We start from the raw sequence: 15,326 nt of genomic DNA, 5'->3' as shown, positions 1-15,326 counted from the left end.
ACTGTATTGAAGTGACATTCATTTATTTACTCTACAACTCCAAGCTCTTTGTTCTTTTGTAAACCTCCATCCTGAAGCAACCATGTAATAATATTTTTTGTTGAAATAACTTTCATATTTCACTTTGCTCGTTCATTTTGCACCAGACAAAAACATCACAGCGCTGGTTCTGGCTGAATTGTTTTCAGATCCATCAGAGGTCTTGCTGGTGACTAGTGTGGTGAGACCTGTCACACCAGCTGTCCCTTTCATACAGACATCAGTTCAGCTCTGCAGGCTTAAAGCTGCAACAACAATGCCCCGCAATCCATCTCAGTACTTTTAACAGAGGTGGATTGTTGGGTGAGGCAGAAGAGCAGTGCATCAGTCCCGCATTGAACAAGCTGCCTAATAGAGGTGAAACAGCCTAAAAGACGAGTGAATGCCAAGCTTTATCTGTGGGGACACAATCTCAGCTCTAATATGGCTCCAGCCCCACCTCACCATTGTTCAGAAATGACATAATGCAGCTTTAAATGAACAATAAATACAAAGAATCACTGTTGATGAGAAATACACGTATAACAGCACTTTAGTTTATATAGGTTTATTGAAAAAAAGGGTTGATATAAAAGCTAAAATACTGCCTCTTGGTTTACAATCAGTGAAAATACAGAGTAATACTCTAATACGTCTTGTGTATAGAAGAACATGTGTCAGAAGCTGCCTCAAAAGAAATGAAGTCATTTCACATTGTCTTGGGGACCTAATTGAAACACACTTCAGTTATTTTAGTAACACACTAATGGCAAGTAAATGTGACCCTGAATATATATTTGGTCTAAATACAAAGAAACAAAAACCTTCTTTGAAAAATATAATTGCACAGTGATGACTGTGTTGGAACACAGCTTTGCCTGATATATATTTGATCCCACAAATTACGCTCTGTTGATGGGTTAGCGAGAGTGGCTCTGACACTGCACAGGTGTCAAGTTTCCACAGGGGCCACGGGACTAACTTAACAGCACTTAAAGTCTATTTAATATAACTAAATACTTATTACATTACATGAATCTTAATAAGGTAAATCGTGAGTGACGTAGAGCATATGCTGTTGAAAGTTTGTTTAACATATTTCTTATTAGTTTAACAAAGTTAGTCCTGCTATTTAGATAATAATCACATTATAAATGAAAAATCTGGACTTTTTTTTTTACAGAAATATTTAATCTACTAATTATGGACTGGGTTGTGGTTTAACACACTAACCTTTATCTTTTCATATCAGTGTGTCTGGAAAACAGCACAGTTTTATTGAGCAATGGTGTTTACGCAAATTAGTATAATTATATAAGATTCTTGGCCATTAGAGTAATGAGAAATGAATTACACTTACAGGATTGTTGCACCATTAGCTCCAAATTGATAAGATTACCACCAGTAACCTGTCAGTCAGTAAATAGACCATAAAACACAAAAGATGATAGACGATAACAATGACCACAAGCACTTGGACTTCCATAGCAATTTGGGGGGGGGGGGGGACCCAAAACAAAACAAAGCAATTTTGCGGCATGGGAGCAGTCGAGTGAACCTGAAAAGAAAGCCTGTGGGGTGCTGGGAGTGTCCAGATTGAAAGCACATGCTGGCTGATCTAAACTCTTAGTCTTTATTCTGTTTTGGCTCAGCAGTTCTTTTGACACATCATATATCAACTTAAGTAAAACTATAAAAAACTAAATCATGAGGCTGATGGGGACAAATGGTGGGCTGAGCTGAATAGTTTCCTGACCTGTGGCTTTTGTTTTCTATCACTGCAGGCTGGATTGGGTTTTATTCCGCTCACGCGCTCTGCAGCTGATAAGCAAACAATATCAATAAACTCAAGACAGCAACATTTAAGTTGCTCAGCATTTCTGTATTCTAAAAAAAATGCAAGCAATATTAATATATGTGTCGCATACTGTGCATAACATACTTACAGACTTTTACATATATGTGAAATATTGAATGAATCCTCAAAAATGAAGTCAGATACTGTTTCTAGCACTTTAATGAACGGCCTTCATTTAGTAGCTTCTGCCTGTTGTACATTTCATTAAAAAAAACATTTTGTAAGATTATCTTCAATATAAAAATAAAACAATTACATTAAAAAAAACATAAAGTGGTTCACATATATATAAAATAACTGATAATTAAAAATGTTCTTTTGCCACCGTGAGCATTCCTTTTCAGGCATTTATCTTTCAGCTATTTGGACAATGTAGTAGCTTTTCATTCCTACTAAGGACAGGTGCTGGTATGAAAACACTGCATCTAACTTCTTCTGTTGGTCCTTTTTACAAAGTGTAAAACTATCCTGAATTGTAACGACGTCCTACCTATTTTACCTAAAATCCATGAAATTGAATTCATCTGCTTCTTGGTGGTGCATAAATATTTGGTCTCTCTTAACCAATAAGATCAGTTGGCTAAAAAACAAAAAGCTGCACTGATTGGTGTTTTCATCCATGCTCGGTCATCCAGATAAGGAAATCCCAAAAAGTTGAGTCTGTTCATCTGTTTTCAGTGGGGGAAACGTTTCGTCACTCACCCAAGTGACTTCTTCAGACGTCCAGATGAACAGGACCAACTTTTTGGGATGCACTGATTAGTGTTTTATTTCTTTACAGTCTTTATCAGTACAGTGTGGCCTTAACGTCAGCTTAGAATCGACTTCATTTTCATTTTTCACTTCCAACAACAGTCCTTTGAGCCTTTATTTCAAAACATATTGCATTCCATTTAAGACACCGAGAGTCTCGACATCCCATCTTGCATAAAATCATCACTAAAAACACAGTTATGTCAATGGCTCTGACTCCTTAAACTGAACATATAGCACCATTGGATCAGTGCGTGCTTTTTAGTAGTTTCTGTGAGCTTCCTCTCTATTCCTGCACCAAGCTCAAAACCAACTAGACCTGTGCTAGCGAGCTCTGCGTGTTACAGTTAACAAAAGCTTGTGGATGGTTTCCCCCAATTGCCAGCCCCTGAATATATCCCATGAGCCTTCACTCTCAGAGTAATGCCACTTTCACTTCAAATCACAACAAGCCTTCTACATTTATGTGTGGAAAGCCTACATCCAAAATTCTTCTTTGAGTAATGTATATATTAAAACTAGAATAATAAATCATATCATTCTGAGCAGAAGGATATGATATCAATTTGATGTGGAAACATTTCTTTTGATGTTTTCAAATTTGACATGTCTGCATTTTTCCAAACCACATTTTTTGATATAAAAGGGCAGGAACTGGCAACAAAGTCCCAACAGCATTTTTTCCAAGGAAGCTGATGTGAATGTTTTTTCCTCAGTCAGCAGCTTTTATTAAAAATTAATCTGACTTGAAATGATGGTGGCATTACTCACAAAGCCTTGCACGAGACAGAAAGGTAGAATTGTTCCTCTATAGCTGTGTGAAGCAAGAAAATATTATATACAGGCACACAATCAGAGTTCATGTATGCAACATTCAAACACACACACACTCTCCCATGCCATTCACTCAGTACTCAGCACATATTTTTGACATCAACATGTGTCCGTCAAGGTGAGATTGCACTTGGTGCTAAGATTTGTTGCCGGATAAGGTGAATGTGAAACAACTGGACGTCCCGAGGGATCGGTGGATGGTGCTGGGGATGGAGTGCAGCTTCTGCAAGCTGTCCAGAGAGTTGGACGGGTACATACAGCGTGTGTGCATACATCCATAGCAGTGACAGGGAGGTACAGAGGTTCAGCCTGGGAATACCAGGCTGGATGACATACAGGACTCCCTTTGTGTTTTAGTTGATCTTATTAGCGCGTCTTCTAGATTTCTTCACCCTGGAGAAAGATTCAGAAGTTATTAAGATGAGTTTATGTAACTGAAAACAACTTCGTTTTAGCTGTCACAGTTATATTTACATATTTACATTTAAAAATCCATGAGAACAAATAACGGGTTATTGTTGAGCCACAGGTTAAAAACATGTTATCTAGTTTTATGTGACTTTAGTCATTTGAAATTCATCTTCTCTTGGAATGAGCTGTGCATCACTGGTATAAAGGATGAGCGAGTTGTTTTTGACCTTTTTCAGAGAGCATGATATATGAATGTAAGTTTTGTAACTAAACATTATATCTTCAATTTGTTTAATATAGGCTCTTGAAAGGAGATCAATTTTTGGTTTCATTTTATGGGGATATATGAACAAATGCGCTCATACAAGGCACATTCGTATAAGCACAGAATTTCTTATATCTAACTCACTTTATGTTCTTTCAGCTTAAATCTTTTGGCTGTTTCTGGTGTTTGTAAGAACACATTAGTATAAAAAAGGATTTTTCCATTCATTATTGCCTATTTTGAGAACCTCTAGAATAAAATAACACTTAACACGACTCTCATGCCTCGTGTGCACTTCTGGTCATTTTCATATAAAAGTGCATATGAGGGAAATGTAATTATGTCCGATGAGAGAAGACAGATCAGGAAGTTTGTAAAACCTTCTGGTGCAGTATTATATATGCCTAACTATAATCATAGATCTTTCACTTGTCTTTTATAAGCTTGTGTTTGCCATGCTTAAATTACGGTGTCTGGGAAGCATCACTTGCAAATCCAGAGGCAGTTTGCATTGGCTAAATGTGAAGTTGGAACAATGGGAGACCATTTACAAAACTTTTGGCTTTACTGGATTGACCGGTTAATCATTAAATGAATCATTCATAAATCATTTATGTTTTTTTGTTTAATGAAATGCTTAGATTGGAGTTCAGAGGCTCATTTTTAGCATCAAACACGGTGATCTAATGGCACATTTTGCTCCCCACTGCAAAATTTGTTAAAAGACTAATTGATCATTAGAAATATGTGGTTTTAATTATGTAAGCTGAGCTGAACGCTGTTCTTCTGATTAAGAAATATACTTGGCTACTGATGTGCTTTAAGTTCCTGAATATAGTATAAAAATGCCTATAAAAGTAAAACAGAACCCATAACAGTGGTGGATGTAAAATGTCAATTGTCAGCTGGTGGAAAAAAGCTATAATATCATAGGTTTTTAAGCCAACAAGTGGAAAGTTTCGTTTGACAGTTATGATGTGTGATGCATATTCAACTCTTAACCTCTCGTACTTCCACCAGCTGGATTAGGATGCATTTAGCTACATGTTAAAGAAGCATAGCTACATTTTGTTTTTATAGGTTATTAAAAATAAGGATGTCGCTGGCATTAACGCCAAGCCTAAGAGAAGATCTGGTGCGTGTTAAGAGGTTAACATGCAGAAGCCCATGAGCGACACTAGTCTAAATATGAAAGGCTGATATTTGGTGATATTTGTTGTGTATGACAGATTATTTGCTGCTGCGCCACATGCCAGCTTCAGTGAACTACGACAATGCCTAAATCTGCAGTCACAGAAGTCCTTCGCTACAATAATAAACAATGTCTTGTAACCCCTCAGATATTCCTTTATTGTTTGTTTTCACATTGTGCACTTTAAGTGTTTATACTGTTTAAAGACGCAGGCATGCAGCCTGGCAATAATCACCACCAGACATGTTGGGAACAGTTTTTTTCCTTTTATGTGAAAGGCACATATTTACTGCATAGCCCATTAAAAAGTGAAACAGCTACTGCAGTTTTTATGAATAGTTTTTACTCCCCAACTGGAGCGTTTTTTTACAGATGTGCAATTTGTGATGATAATGTGTAAAGTTTTAATGTTAATGTAAGTGCTCTGATTTGGCTGACTATCTCAGATGTGCTTATGAGAAAATAGGAAGCAGACATACCAGTGGTGGATTTATCTCTGGTCTTACTTGAAGCTCATTATTTCACAGATAATAACTCACTGGCTTACATCAACCATGTCACCAATTTCAGAGACTAATTGTCAGTAGGAAACTGAGAAATTGACTTTTTTTTAACATTGGTTTATTTGCAAGCTCTAAACTTAGAGGAGAAGGGAACCATATTTCATTTCTGCCTTTGTCAGTGATGCTCGTGCCATTCGTAGATAGATAGAGGGGGTTTCTTACTTGTTAATGGCATTCTTTAAGTACTGCTGCAGCCATTTGGTCTCAGGGTTGATGCAAACTTCCCTGTTGCTCTTCAGCTTTGCACTGTGGAAGAAAAAAAGCATGAATTGATTTGGTTACATGACACATTCTACCAAAATGAAGCAATCTTGAAAACAAAGCTGTTTTGACAAGCTGACTTTAAGCCTCGTTTTCTGACTGCACCAGTTGGAAAAATGCAGAGCAGATTTGTTCACCCAGAAGCTCAATGTGTAGATTTTAGGTGGGATGTGGGAAGATTTCCACCAATGAAAACAAGAAGGAAGGAAGCACAGGAATGACCTAGAAACACAGTAATTTTACTCAGTGAGGCAACAGTGCTGATCTCATTCAGCAGCAACACAGCCTCTTTAGGCATGTTGATAACTAAGACTGTTGCTGCTAGTTTGCTAACTACATAAAGCAAACTCTGTATACACTTTGCTGTATATATCTAAATACTATATACTGTCAAGTTCCTGTGTTTATACTGTACATTTAATAACCAGTTCTCCATCCTTTATTTATTCTGTAATTTATTCCAGCAGTGTTGCACTCTGCACCATTGTATCACCAACACGGTGTTATTGTCTGTGTCATGTTGCTGTTGTATGTACTGTCTGTTTGTCTATTCTGTATATACTGAGAGCGAAGAAAGAACTGAGCCCAGCTCTTTGTATGTGTACACGTCCAATAAAGCCAAATCTGATTCTAATCTTAAGGAAATGTTGCGTGACCTTCTTGTTTTCAGACAAACTCAATAACACTGCTGATTCCTTAAAAGCATCACAGATATGTCTGACGTTGTTTGAATGTGCACAAAGGTTGGAATATGGGGGGGAAGATATCTGTGTGAGCTATTATAAACAGGGGTTTATAAACTAAAACAAAGGAATTTATCACTTGTGCCACCTTTAATCAGATTAAAGACAGAGGATAGATGTGTGTAATGTCAGGAAGGATAATATTAAATGATAAAAGTTACGTTATTTGAAAGCAGCACAGAATGCATCTGAGTCTTGTTGCGTTTTGTTGCATTATATGTTGAACAACTACCAGAAACACCTCCACCAGAAACTGATGCAAAAATGTGTACAAATTAGTGCCACAAAATTCACCAGAATCCAGGAAATAAGGTTTCTGATACTCAAGATTTCCTGAGAGAGGAACCAAACACCCCTTAATGTGTCTACCTATGCACATGCTGGTAGCTAGCTGCCCGAGGAAGTGAAAAAGGCAAAAAAAGGAGAGCCATAGAAACTATTTAAGCTAAAGAACAGCTTAAAAACAACAATAATTTGGCATTAACTCTACTACTTTAGCAAGTAAAAAAAACCTACTCATTGCCAGAATTTAAAATGAAAAAAAAACCCCAAAATCCCCCAAACTGTCTTGTCCCAACTTTAGTTTTTCAAAGTGGGGTGCAGACGAGTGCGATGGGTTTTTATTGCCACATTCTCCCGCATGTTTACATTTGCTTCTGCAGTACATTTTTTTTCCACACTCATCCTGGTTTCCACATAAAAGAGGAGTAACAGAGATAATGAGGAATCAAAGTGTTTAAGCCCAAAGCAAACTCAGAGGCAATAAATCACTTTCAAGGACATGTAAGGGTTGCAGTTTTAAATTTGGCCCTCTTGTGTAGCTTGACATCCTGCAGTGTTGTACAGTACAGAGGCTTTATCTTCTTCTTCGGCTGTGCGGTTAACCAAACTGTAACAAGACCTCTCAGTAACCTCAACAAAGTGTGACCGGCATTTTAATGGATGCCTGAAGAAGCTCATCCAGCCTCCTTTTCTGCTTCTCTTGTGTTCAGGGTACGGTCCTTGCGCAATGACAACAAATCAAGCATTATTATTCAGTGGGATGCACAACCTAACATCCTTGCTTATAGCATTTATTCTGATCGTGGCTCAAGAGTTGGGAGTTCGCCTTGTAATCGGAAGGTTGCCGGTTCAAGCCCCGGCTCCAACAGTCTCGGTCGTTGTGTCCTTGGGCAAGACACTTCACCCGCTGCCTACTGGTGGTGGTCAGAGGGCCCGGTGGCGCCAGTGTCCGGCAGCCTCGCCTCTGTCAGTGCGCCCCAGGGTGGCTGTGGCTACAATGTAGCTTGCCATCACCAGTGTGTGAATGTGTGTGTGAATGGGTGGATGACTGGATGTGTAAAGCGCTTTGGGGTCCTTAGGGACTAGTAAAGCGCTATATAAATACAGGCCATTTTTACCATTTACCATAGCATTTAAATAGGTGCTCCTTGGCTGTACTACTTAATATTAGTGATTTATGACTAATATAGATTAAGAGCAATGTATATACCTTTAGTTTGTCTCTTGGAAATAAATCAGTAAATGTAAGTTTTTTACTAAAGCTACAAAACTCTTAAAGCATTTTTAAAAGCTAAACAGCACTTTTTTAACCATAATGGGAACAAAAACAGCCCCTCGCTGTTTATGGTTTATCGGCTGTTAAATAAATCAGAAGTGAAATGAGCAAAACATGCCAGGATTAAAAGGTCTACGGGGGTTGAGCTCAGATACACCTCAGATAAGCTCTAAAAATCTCTGCACATCTAAAAACACATCCAAGCTCCAAACTGGAGGATTACTACGCATAACAGGCTGTCAGCGTCTGCTCAGCGGTGAAAAATCACAGCTCGCTGTTTCTGCTCAAGGACGGCTGAAGGGGGGAGGCTGATATCGCAGATCACACCGCACTGTATGACTTGTAAAGCTGTCTCTGCACGGCATGCTAAACATCTTCACACATAGTCTGACACAAACTTTACACGTGGGAAGTCCTTTTGATCAGGCTGGTTTCATGTAAAACTTTTAAAAGGTGCAACATCAGAGGCTTGTTTAAGTAATCAGTCACGTTCGCTACCACTCTTAAATCCTTTTTGGTAGTATAGGGTGAAATTTACAGTATAAGTCTACATTTTTAAATCCCACTACTGTTTAAGTCTGATTTGGTTATTTATTTGATTTGTGTTTCTGTTTTTTGTCTGTAATTCACTGATTACGCTCCTCTTGAAAACAGAGTTTTTAAATATTAGTCTTTTTTGGCAAGGCAGATGTCAATGTGTGTAACTTAAAAAAGAAAAATGTTGCTTTAAATTTTTATTCCTGGTACTTTGTTGGGTGCACATGTTAACACGTCTGGAGGGTTTTTAAACATATTTTTAAAATGAGTTTAGATTTAAATAAACTAGAAGTCACTAAAAATTAGCCTGAACAGAAACTGAAACATTGCTTCACCCTCAACACTTTATGTTAGGTAAAATATACAACTGTAATACTCAGAAAAACAGACATTTTTCTTCTTTCATACTCCAAAATATTGAATTTTCCTTCCCCCTCAGGATTCAGGGGTGCTGCAGGGCGGTCACAGAGAGTGTGCTGATGTCTGGTCTGTTATTAGAGAGCTAAGCCAGACATTTAGGAGAGGATTTGTTCTGTTGTCAGTCACTGACTCTGGGTGAGTTTCAGACCCAATGGGGTGATTGCAGGGGCACGCAACAGGGTCTTACCCTGCTCCAAACATGTGGATATCACACCTCAGTGGCAAAAGGTCATGTATGAGAGTTAACAGCTCAGAGGTGTAGCGTCTCGCTGCTCCCCGTTCTCCTCCCTCCATCTCATGTCACACATCTCTGTAAGTTAAACACTGCTTTCATATTCAATTCGTGCCCCCTTTCTTGCTTGCCCCTCTGATATACCACCTCCCTTATTCCTCACTGCATTTAGAGGCAGATGAGCAAATGGCCCCTCAAACTTAAAAGAGCAATTCGGGAGCACCAGCCTGATCCCGAATCCTTCAAATGTCAGGAGGCCAAACAGCTCCGTAACTGGATCTGTGTTTGCTTTTTCTCATGGGGTCGCCCCCCTTCCTACGCACACACACAGACACACACACACTTTTTGTTTTATTAGAGGTTGCCAGCTCATCAGCTCGGAAGCTCTCTGTTATTTTGATGTTTCTCACTTCATCCTGTTTATCTGTCTGCCTGTCTGGATGACCAACTGAGAACCTAAACCCTAATTGACTTGGCAGGAATTTGGGGGCCGGAGTTCCACAAGCAGCAGGTAGTAATTACTTCACAGCAAGTTAATACCAACAGCGTGGCGGCCTGGTTTGGAGGGGTTGTCGTCAAGCTAGGGTGAAGGGATGAGGGCACACAGTGGGAGAAGGGGGGGGGGGGAGTTTCTTGTGGGGTGAAAGAGGGTGTTATGTTACCGACTTTCTTTCATGCTCCTCAATAGAGATATCGGAGCGCCGCTCTGCGGGCTCCTTGTCTGAATGACTTCTTGACTCCTCTGGCAGTTTTCTGGAGGGAGGTTAGAGGGAGTTTGTAGCCTAGCCACAGGACTGGTAGTCCTTCCTGACCTTTTGCCATTCGGTTACCCCTTCCAACCATCACCAGCCCCCTCCTTTCTTTGTGGAAGAAGCCTCCAGTCCTTTAGCCTTTTGGCCTTGAGGCTTCTGCCGTCCAGATTTTCAATAGCTAACAAATTAAGGAAGGTTCTTTTTTGTTAATGTGTTCCAGACCAGTGAAATTATTCTCAACGTTGCTGACCAGATTCAGGCGGGAAATGAAAAAAGAAAAAGTAGATGAGGGACACAAGGGGTCAGCAGAAATACAAAGGTAATCACTTTGACCCTTAATTATTGCTTCCTTTGCCAAACACAAATGGCCCCCTCGAGCTCTGAGCGTTAGCGCTTTCCTCTCTCTGAGTGGATTGTGTTGTTTTAAAGTCAGCCCGCTCACTCAGGAAAGCCTAGAAGGATATTAACACCATACCTCACACATACCTCACACATCAGCAGTGTATTACATTTATTTCTGTTTCCTCTTGTTAAAGAAGACTATTGGCTTAGATAGACCCCCAAAAATAGCCTACGCTTCAAACACAGCCCTTTTGTAGTTTGTACTCACTGATATGAACTGGTCTTGAATGATATGTGTGCGCTGTTATTACTGGCATTACACTAATACAGTCATAAATGAATCTGTAGTGTTCATTAAACAGAGAAGGTAATGCATGCCAGTGTCATTTTACATTTTTATTGTGTTCCTATATTGTTTTTTTGTTTTCCCACATCTGGTTATTGTGACTGTATGTCTGGGAGTTTGAGGAGAACAGTTCACTTGCAAAAGCTCAGCACAGATATCAAGTACAATCTAATCTATCACAAAATGGTTACTTTACACGATTCTGCTTTTTTAAAACCTAAAAAATGAACCTTGACACACTGAAAAGAATCCACTTAAACAGGCCACACGAGTGACAGACTCATTCAAACAGTCATCAGATAATTACACCAGGAAACACATTTCTTGAAGTTAATCACCCCCTGCAACATGAGACTCATCTACTTACATGACTTGGAAGGGGCAGTTGGGTGTGTGGAGAAACTTGAGCTCTTTGATGGAGCGCTGGGGAACCGTGTTGAGAGTGGATCGACACCAGCAGCGCTCAACCAGACTGATGGGCTTTGCTACAAACAGTGGACAAGGAAGATTACAAATTAGCATGAAGCTTAGAAAATGCAACAAAATCTCAAGAGACCAGGCTGTTAAAAAGCTTAACAAGTACTGACTGTTCCAATTCTGCAACACTGCACTCTTAAGCTCTGGCATTCACACAGCTATATATTTAGGAAGGAGTTAGGAAGAGGAATTTGAAAACTGAAAAATTTGCTTTGGGATCCAAAGATAAATCCACAGACAAAGCTGCACCTGCCTTATTTCAATATGTAAGAGCAAGAAAAGCCTAACAAGCTTTTTGTGAACAAAGGAGAAATCAGCCAACACAGAGACACATTCAGCATTACTTATGTGGAGCTCTGCAGGGCAGTAAAATGTGGCAGACGTTGGACTTTAAGATAAATGATTCCGTTAACTTGCCAAAGAAAACTTATTCAGATCACAGTGGATGAAATGAGCAGCGGTGTCTAATATTTCGTTTCATTGCCCGTTAACAAAAGAAAGGGTCATTTTGGTTCAAATGAGGATTTAAATACCTACATCAACTCAAATCAAATCCAAGCACAGCAGTTTCTGATTCATTTGGATTGCGATTAAACGTACCTTTCACCTCGTTGGACAAATTAAAGGCATGTTTAATCTACTGTAACAAATCTTAACAAAGCATGGGAATGTATAAGTTTACCTGCTATGTCTGTGAACAACATCCTCATTAAAAAGAGATTAGCCCTTTCTGACCACCCGCTCGTTCACACTCTCACACACACACGCATGCAGAAGTTTAGCTTTTCACTCCTGGAGCATTCAGCCAAGCCACTCTAAAGGAGAAGGGTCCTCAACATTCAATTTCCAATATTCACCTCTTTTATGAAAGCACTCTGCAGCTCAGACGGCCTCAGCAGCCTCTATGAGGTACATTCTTAAAATGATTACAATGTGAGTTTGTGTAGGCTTGTCGGTGCCCCCGAGGACTACAGATGCACAGTAATAAGACTAAATGCTTCCTTAAAAGTTTTCAAATGAAAGAAACGATGAGGGTTGTTTAAAAAAATGAGGGAAAGGATGAAGGAAAACCTGGCTGGCAATAAAAGTTAAAAAGAAACCAGCCGAATAGCCTTTAATTGCATCATTATAGAGGGCTTTGAATGGGAATAAAATGCATTGAAAACTGAAGCTTAAAGTGTGCTTTAAGAAATTACAAAATTTCACAGAGCTGATTCTGTACATCAGCCATGCCCTGCCTGTACAAATGTAAATGTCCAGATTACTCAAACCATACAATATAAAGCAAATGCTGTTGTGATTTGGCAACATATAATTAAATGTAATTGAAATCTTAAAATCAGGTGCATCAATAATAAAGCTCTTTTTTTTTTTTTACAAGGTTCAATGTATTCTTTTTTTTCATAAAGAAACAGCAAATGTCCTGTCACAAATGCCCAAATCCTCAGTAATATCGCTCTAATGATTCGCACCCATTCAGGGTCTTTTCTCATGCAAACTAAGGGATCATTATGCAGCATGCAGCACTGGAGCCAGAAGCATGTGTCCACCACTGATTTATCCCTAATTAGAAACTAATTATAAGGATGCAGTGAGAAAAGGCAAATACACATGTCTAGGTCTAACTCTTGAATATTCAATCTGAGCTCTTAGTGGAGCAGAAACAATACGCTTAGGATAAATCCTGCTAGAAACTCAACACCCCGTCTTGTTCCTACCAAGGTTAAACGTGGGAGGTAAATGTGGGGTCAATGCGGTGGCAGGAATCCACCTATATAAGATAAGATATTTGCCCCAAATCTGAAACAAATGCTTATAAACATTTTGTTTAAAAAGGCTTTTTCTGTTTTTTAGATTTTGATTAATATCAGTATATTCTCTACTTATTCTCTTCTAGCGCCCCACATAAGAACTTGCAGTGGGGAAATATTTTCATTCAAGTTTAATTTTCTAATTATGTATAAAAATATATGTTTGTTTCCACAAACCCAAATACAAACTGCAAAATAATAATAATTTTAAAAAACTAGCAAAGCAAAACGCAATAATTCGGCACCTGTCCGAAAAAACAATAACCGAGAAGCTTCTATTTTGTACTTCATTTACTCTCCATGAGTTTAAGTTATACTGTAGCTATTTAATTAATGTATTAAAAAAAATTCTAATAACATTTCAATCTGTTACCCAATTTTCTGTCTAGAAATTTATCGATGTAGAAGGAAAGCAGGTGATCGAAGAACTGGAATTTCACAGTCTTGTAATAAGGGATTTACCACGACGGCAACCGATCAATCATAAACAATTAAAATTAATGCTGACATAACCTAACAAACATAAACTTAATCCAGAAAAATGCTGTTCTAAATAGCCAATAAGAAAAATATAAATGTCGGAAGCTCCAGAATCTTAAACGTTTAAATTAGCCAAAACCTGTCTAAATGATGTTGTCAGTAATGTTCCTGAAGCGTTTAAATTAAAGGGGCTTCTGTCCCTCTGGACTCACCGTTGGAGGTCGGAACATGTGTGGCCACGGCCAGCAGAGCCAGCAGTGCCATCAGTTTGACGTCCATGGTGGTGGGCTTGCAGGCTGCAGGAGGGCTTGCGCTCTTTCTCTGTTACAATCCAGGGCACGACTGTGGCCGCCAGCTTCGCTCTGCGCTGTGTTAAATCTTCAGACGGGCGAGAGAAAGTGAGCAGGGAGACGGAGTCCCACTTTCTATAGAGGGAGGGGGGTCCCAGCGTGAGAGGAGAGGGAGGGGAAGCCAGGGCAGGAGAAGGAGGGAGAGGCAGCCAGTCAGTAGAAACTTCCTCGATTGTAAATGCGTTTGGCTGCGAGTCAAGGAGAAAGTCTGAGGGCTATTCTCTTCGCCTCTTCACTAATTTTGCCTATTTTTTCCGCCTTTCTCGCTTTCATTGCTTCATTGTGTCTATTTAATCTTCTTTGTTGTACTTTTCCTTCCCCCTCTTCCATTTTTCAGTGTATTCTCTTCACCTTTACTTGCCATCTGCCACACACATGCATACAGAGTTCAAGCATTTCTCACCAGTCACTGCATATTATTGCTGGAAGCAGCTCTCTCTGCATTTGGACTAATATTGTTTTATATGTCAGCTGCCTGTTGTGTATTTGTTTGCTGGTATACAGGCTGCACCCTCTCCGCCTTTTTTTTCTCCATGCATCACTTTGGCTGTCGTTCTTTCTCCTTTTCCCTCTTGCTGACTCCCTGTCATCTGGCTGGGCTCCTGTCCATGACGTCTGCTTCATGTCTTTATTGGGACTTTCATTGTTTTCTCCATGAAGAAACCATTAGCTGACTTCATGTTTGTACAGTTGTTAGGACAGAGGAAAACCTGGTTTAAGAAAAATTGTAGATCCATTAAGTGATGAACTTCTGTGAGTCTTTTGCTGTTTTTAATTAAAATGTAGTCAAGGATAGGAAATTCTATTGTAAGTAGATTATCATCATCAACTACAAAAAAACGACCACATATATCGCCAAGAAACAAATGTTCTTTTGGTTGTTTTATTCACTAAATCATTGGGTGATAAATTATGACTGCAGTGTGCACGAGTGGGTCAAGATCTGCTCCTTCTCACCGAGGAGTTTCTTGAACGCTTTCTCAGAATTTACAGATGTTGATCAAAGATTTGGGTTTGATTCTGGGAACGAACTGCAATCAGCATGTTGTTTATGGAAATGCTAAACCAACACAGTCATCAGTAACTGGAATGAGTTTCATCTTACAATAATACAAAGCACTAG

The 15,326-nt window shown here is 39.2% G+C and overlaps 1 protein-coding gene across 1 annotated transcript; it reads right to left on the bottom strand.

The window, feature by feature from the left end:
* Positions 1-570: 570 nt before the first annotated feature.
* cxcl12b (chemokine (C-X-C motif) ligand 12b (stromal cell-derived factor 1)) lies at positions 571-14,234 on the bottom strand. The gene is made up of 4 exons (XM_085277461.1): positions 14,066-14,234; positions 11,453-11,570; positions 6,057-6,140; positions 571-3,856 (listed from the first exon to the last, which is right to left on the bottom strand). The coding sequence occupies exons 1-4, from the start codon at positions 14,130-14,132 to the stop codon at positions 3,817-3,819; spliced, it is 309 nt and encodes a 102-aa protein (XP_085133587.1). The 5' UTR covers positions 14,133-14,234; the 3' UTR covers positions 571-3,816.
* Between the last annotated feature and the right edge of the window lie 1,092 nt (positions 14,235-15,326).

Source organism: Mchenga conophoros, linkage group LG6, assembly GCF_057382185.1.
Source record: "Mchenga conophoros isolate Kocher_MC1m ecotype Shallow Benthic linkage group LG6, M_conophoros_male_GT1.1, whole genome shotgun sequence".
Classification (NCBI taxonomy): Eukaryota; Metazoa; Chordata; class Actinopteri; order Cichliformes; family Cichlidae; genus Mchenga; species Mchenga conophoros.
Note: the sequence above shows the minus strand (reverse complement) of the source record. Positions and strands in the feature narration are given on the sequence as shown.

Coding starts and splice junctions, on each gene's coding strand:
- cxcl12b (XM_085277461.1), bottom strand. CDS start 14,132: ATGGACGTCAAACTGATGGCACTGCTGGCTCTGCTGGCCGTGGCCACA. Junction 11,571..14,065: donor ACATGTTCCGACCTCCAACG/GTGAGTCCAGAG, acceptor CACTGTTTGTAG/CAAAGCCCATCAGTCTGGTT. Junction 6,141..11,452: donor AACTGCCCCTTCCAAGTCAT/GTAAGTAGATGA, acceptor TTTCTTCCACAG/TGCAAAGCTGAAGAGCAACA.